Raw genomic sequence first — 6,315 nt, 5'->3', positions numbered from 1 at the left:
AAACCAATTAAAGATAAATAAACAAAACAAAACCAAAAAAGAAAACAAAAAATAAACAAACAAACAAAAAAAACAGGTGAACCAGGAGCAAGGAGTTAGGATCGTATTACTTACAGTTCCTGGGAGGAAGTGATAGTACTTGGTGGTTAAAAGTTTAGTGGGCTTTGGGGTCGCACAGATTTGGGTTGTAGCCCCAAGCTCTCCTGACTTACTGTGTGATCTTTGGCAAGATACTAGTTCTGCAAACCCCAGGTTCAAAATCTGTTAAAACTCTTAGTGTGCTGAGTTTCTCTCATAAGTGGATACTGAAATTTAACAAATGTTATTCAGCATCTATTGAAATGATCTTTCTTCCCCTTCCTTTGATCTGTTAATGTGATAAATAATACTAATAGATTTTCTAATATCTTTGTGTTCCTGGGATAAGCCCAGCTAGGTCATATTGGTTTTGTTTTGTTTTAGATTCACTGGATTTGGCTTTTGATTATTTTATTTAGGATGGTTGCATCTATATTCATAAGTGAGATAGGCCTTTAATTTTCCTTTCTTTACTCTCCTTGAGTTTTGGTATGAAGGTTAGACTAGCCTCCTAGAAGAAGTTAAGGTTGTTTCTCACCTTTTTCTTTTCTCTGGTAAAGTTTTGCAAAGACAAGCTTGTAAACCGTCTTGGCTTGTAGCTTTTTTATGAGTAAATCTGACTATTGATTAAACTTCATTAGTGGTTATAGTTTGTTTTTTATTATTTCTTGAATCAATATTGGTTATTTTTACTTTTTTTTTTTTTTTTTTTTTTTTGGAGATGACCACTTTATTTGGAGAGCAGGGATGACAACTGAATGGGTTGAACTCTCATCCTTTAATTCATCATAAATATAAAAAGCAGGCCCTCCATTGGACCCAGGTTCTGATCTTGAAGTATGGGCTAGAAATGATGGGTGCGAAAGCTTTTTTACACTTGTGTTTTCCTTCATTCCATCAACAAGCCACTATGGACCCCTTCCTATGTGTCAGGCATAGATGGGGTGCCAGGAATATGGCAATGAGGATGACAAAACCTCTGTCCTCGTGTTGGTTTCGAAACAGCACTGAACTCTCAGCCAGAGCATTTTGGAGGTTGTGTAAGGATATGGAAGGGAGTGGCGGAGAGAGGCGGTGTCTGTCAGCCTACAGAATTCACTGTGATTTGGTCCTGGTACAACAAAGCGAAGCACTAAACTTGATAACACGGGAAATCCTTTTCAAGTCAGAAGATCCTTTTTTCCTCCTGCTGTTTAATTTTTGTTCCATACCAGTATGTGAGCTGCTGAAAAACATCAGCTTTTCTGTTTACATTCTATAGTTGATTTAACCACTAACGCTAGCCTGGATTTCTGGTTTAGATGGCATTTTGTGGTGTGTGATTATATTCTGATTCTAAAAGAAAAAAGGCAACCCAAGAATATTTCAAAAACTATTTTCACACATGATTATCATACAGCATTACAATGTATTATGTGCAAAATTCCATTTAAAAAATCATTTACAAAAAGAAATACAACATGGTATGTGCTGAGGGGTCTAGATGTACAGAGAAAGCCAAGGCTAAAAAAGGTACAAGGCACAAAACCAATCCAATCCGAAGACTACAAGTCTTTATACAGAACATTAACATGTTTTTGTAATTATCTGTGTTACAATGATACAAGACACTCCTAGTTTGTGCACCTGCAAGTAGGTTTTATAAAACCCGCAAATTTAACATCACCATACATTCCTACAATGCTTTTTGGTGACTTTGCAAATTCTTTTCCAAACAGCATCTTATTGAACACAACAAAAGCTGAATTACATGCTCCTTGGTTTCTATCCAAAACAATTTGATGCTGTTAGTTTTGATTGATGTGGGTTATTGTTGATTTTTTTTTCCTCATGGGGTCTTCAAAATAGTTTCCAAAAGCAAATAACATATGGGATAGATTTTTTGCCAAATCTCATTGCATATTTACAGTATTTTAAGCATACTTGGTTCCTTTGATCGTCTTTTCCTACTTCCTCCAGAGAGCCTGAACCAGCAGACTGCACTCCTTAGTCCTTTGTTAGTCTGTATATTCTCTCTCTCCCTCTCTCTACATTCATTTCTTTCCTTATTCTCAGCATTGCTGGTTTAAAAAACAAAACAGCACAACACCACTGAACATGAACAAGAAAACAGTACATCAGATTTCTAAAGGCATCCTGTGGCCAGTGTCAGTAACATATTGCTTCAAGAAATCCAGCAGTCTCTCTCAACAAAGTTGCCCAAACATCCAGTTACAGAAGAGAAACTTGTAAAAGGCAATACTCTCAAATCCAGCAAGAGATTCATCTTGGAATATTAAATGTTAAAATCACATGCATAATTATAGAATATTTTAAAGTTACAAAAATATTTTAAAAACCAATCCTGACAGTTTACCTGCAACTGCTATAAAAATTTCTATGAAATATATAAAAACCCAAAGGCTCTTTATCTTAAAAAAAAAAAAAAAAGAAAGAAAGAAATAGAAAATAAGAAAGGAAAGAGCCATCTACAAAGCTGAGAGAAGTACCTGATGCACCGCATCGGACAGTCTGGTCAAACACGTGCTGGTGAATTCAAGGGAAGAACTTGTATCTTGTTTTCTCAGCATATGTATACACATCTAAGACAACACGGAACCTGGCTGAGGGGTAGGTAGCTAACAATCTCAGAACTCTAGAACCATCCAACGCCTTCTCCGTCGCTGAAGGAGACACTGACTCTTGCATGGACTTTAGCTACCTTGCTTGAGCGAGGCAGCTAAAGACATCCTCGGCCGCTCCCTGAACTGAGAGGTCTCCAGAAGGTGACTGCTTTCTAAGCTCAAGCACGTAGAAGCCAGAAGGCAATGCCCTCAGCACCCTCCCCTTTGGATGTACTGCCGGGAAGTCCCTGTGTCTTCTATCAGCTGGCGAGGTCTTCTTCGTCATTCTGGAAAATGACGCCATAAGGGTCATTCTTGATGCGTTTGTAGACAAAATGGAAGATGTGGGGCTGTGGCCGGCTGTGCAGCTCAGCCTTGATTTTCTGAGGGTAAGTGTCCTCGGCTAGTTGCTGCCAAGTCTCGTCAACAAAGAGAAAGAGGCTGTACTCCTGAGGGTCCCCCACCTTGAATTTCTCAGCGCAGAGCTGGCACACATCCTCGGTGGTGACGTAAGGTCTCACGAGGAGAGTCTTTCCTGTGCAGCCACTGTTGACCTCCTGGAATGCAACTCGGAGATAATTCTGAAAGTCATCCACGGAAGGGATCGTCCGGTTGGCGGTTCTTCTTTTGTGCCACTGCCGCAGGGTGTCTCTGGCCTCTGAGCTGAGCAGGCGTGCAGCTTGTTCTTCCTGGAAATTCTTCATCAGCGAAAGTGCTCCGTAGGCGCTGGTCAAGTAATAGCCTCCTTCTCCGTGTAACAGCGACGGGTCTAATAGTTCCATCATGTACTCGATTTCTGTGTCCAGCTCGAGCATTTCACATTGAGCTACGACATAGGTCAATACTGGCAGGAAGTCATCCGCTCCATACATTCTCCCTGAGTTGTTCTCCATGACGGTGTAAATGAGCTTGCAGACTCTCAGCAGCAACATGACTTTCTTCTCTGGGGAATACGTCTTCTGCATGGTCATGAATTTGACCTTGATTTTCTCCACATCCACAAAATCGGGGGTGGGGGCGAAGACCCCCCAGCTCCTGCGGATTCCTCTGCCGCACGAGCTGCAGGCTCTCCTTCAGCTGCCTCCAGGAGCCATCGGCCACATGGAAGTCTTTCAGCATGGCCTCCACGTGCCCCTTCAGGGGCTTTAAGATGCACTTGTGCATGGCTTTCTCCAGCACCACATCTGCCAAAGAAAGTGCAGCTACTGTGATCATTGTCTGAAGAAAGAAGAAACACCATGTCTGCTTTCTCGGAATGGACCTGCGAAACTCTCTATTTTTACTTTTATAGAAAATTCACCATTTCATCTAGTTTTCAAATGTGTTGGCATAAAGCTGATTATAGTATTCATTTATCATTTTAAAAGATATGTCTTTTTCTTTCTTGGTATTATTTGAATCTGTTCTCTTTTTTCTTGGTTCCTATTACTAGTGGTTTACAAAAAGAACCAGCTTTTTGTTTTCTTGTCCTCTTTATTGTGTCTTTGTTTCCTGTTTCAACTGCTCTTTATTATTTTCTTCTATATTTTTATATTTACCCTGTTCTTCTTCCTTGTCCCTTCTCCCATCAAAGGATCTCTATTTATTTTTCCTTTTATAGTCAGTGCTTATTTAGGTTTACCAACATATTTACCAGTTTGCTGACTTTGTTGCTTCTTGAATCACCTTCCTTCTTTCTGGGTTTAGTTTTCCTTCAGTAATTCTTTCAGCAAAGTTCTCTGAATGATGAACTGTCTTAGTTTTGGTCTGAAAATGTTAATTTTGAATAGTTTACCTGAGTATAGAATTCTAGATTAAAAGTTACTTTCCCTTATCTTTTAGCATCCATTTGTTGATGAATCTAAATATTATTCCTTTGTAGGTCATGCATTGATTTTTTTTTTTTTTTTTTGTGTTTTATATTTTGCAATCTCATTATAATGTGTCTAAGTGTGGATTGTTATCCTGAGATTGAATGAATTTTTGAGGTTTTGGAAAAGTCTCAAACATTCCTTTGATTATTTTGATTATTGCCTGTGCTCCTTCTTTTTAGTTTTTTTGAGATCTCTCCTATTAGACATATGTAGGATTTCCTCATTCTAACCTCTATGACTCTTGACCTCTTTCATTTTGCCATCTGTTTTTAATTTCAAGCACTCTGTTAACCATTTTCTAGATGTTCTTTTACAGACTTACCTGTTTTATTCATACTATGCTGTTTTTATTTATTCCTCTGTTGTTTGTTTTAAAAAAATTATTAGTTTAGTCATTTTAAACATTCTAATTTTACAGTATTTTTCAGAGTATACTACCGCATTTCGGTCTTTGAATCCTGATTCTCCTGTTTGTTGCCATCTACCAACTCTGCCACTTAATGCTTTATTGCCTCATATAATTTATAATTTTTTGATGATGAATTCATCTTCAGTGAAGGCTTTTATTTCTGTGGGATTTTTGTGTGCCCTGGGTTTTGGAAGTGTCCCAGAAAGGTTTTTTTTCTTTCTTTTTTTTTTTTTTTATCATCATTTTATTGAGATATATTCACATACCACGCAGTCATACAAAACAAATCATACTTTCGATTGTTTACAGTACCATTACATAGTTGTACATTCATCACCTAAATCAATCCCTGACACCTTCATTAGCACACACACAAAAATAACAAGAATAATAATTAGAGTGAAAAAGAGCAATTGAAGTAAAAAAGAACACTGGGTACCTTTGTCTGTTTGTTTCCTTCCCCTATTTTTCTACTCATCCATCCATAAACTAGACAAAGTGGAGTGTGGTCCTTATGGCTTTCCCAATCCCATTGTCACCCCTCATAAGCTACATTTTTATACAACTGTCTTTGAGATTCATGGGTTCTGGGTTGTAGTTTGATAGTTTCAGGTATCCACCACCAGCTACCCCAATTCTTTGGAACCCAAAAAGGGTTGTCTAAAGTGTGCGTAAGAGTGCCCACCAGAGTGACCTCTCGGCTCCTTTTGGAATCTCTCTGCCACTGAAGCTTATTTCATTTCCCCAGAAGGTTTTATATTTGTCTGTACCAGAGCCTTGAGGGAGTTTCACTGGTCCTGGAACAGTTTTAATATTTTAGCTTGGAGTTTGTGATAGCTAAGCTCATGTGTCTGCTTGGCAAGGTTATGGTGTCCAGTTGTTTGGTCAAGCAAGCATTGGCCTCATTGTTAGTGTGAGGGTTCTTTGTGGATTTAAATCATTAGTCAGTGGATTGCATCTATGGCTGATTACATCTACAATTAACACAGAAGATTGCCATCAGCAATGAGAAAAGTCTTGTCCAAACTGTTGAGGATCTTACAGGGAGAACTGATAATTTCAGCAATCAAAAAGAATTTGTATCTCTACTTAAGCCAGCCAGCTTCTTTCATCAGAGTTCTCTACTTGCAGCCTGCCCTATGGAATTCGAACTTGCTAATTCCCAAGGTCATATGAGCCAATTCCTGTAATTAATCTCATAATATTTACATACATACATATCCTGTCAATTCTGTTTCTCTGGAGAACCTTAATATAGGTAGTTCTTGAACCTACAGCTAGTGTACATATATATACATATATGTTCTATAGTTTGTTGTACCGCAAGCCTAGGGTTTTGATTTGCCTTAGAATGGATAGCAATTCTCCTTGT

At 38.5% G+C, this 6,315-nt stretch overlaps 1 protein-coding gene across 1 annotated transcript; it reads right to left on the bottom strand.

The window, feature by feature from the left end:
- Positions 1-2,545: 2,545 nt before the first annotated feature.
- LOC119530458 (ras and Rab interactor 2-like) lies at positions 2,546-3,896 on the bottom strand. Its single transcript, XM_037831477.1, is given in 2 exon segments — positions 2,546-3,709; positions 3,711-3,896. Coding segments are annotated over 2 exon segments (954 nt in total). The 3' UTR covers positions 2,546-2,941.
- Positions 3,897-6,315: the final 2,419 nt, after the last annotated feature.

The sequence above is a fragment of the Choloepus didactylus genome, chromosome 3 (genome assembly GCF_015220235.1).
Source record: "Choloepus didactylus isolate mChoDid1 chromosome 3, mChoDid1.pri, whole genome shotgun sequence".
Lineage (NCBI taxonomy): Eukaryota > Metazoa > Chordata > Mammalia > Pilosa > Megalonychidae > Choloepus > Choloepus didactylus.
This window is presented reverse-complemented; position numbering and strand designations above follow the sequence as displayed.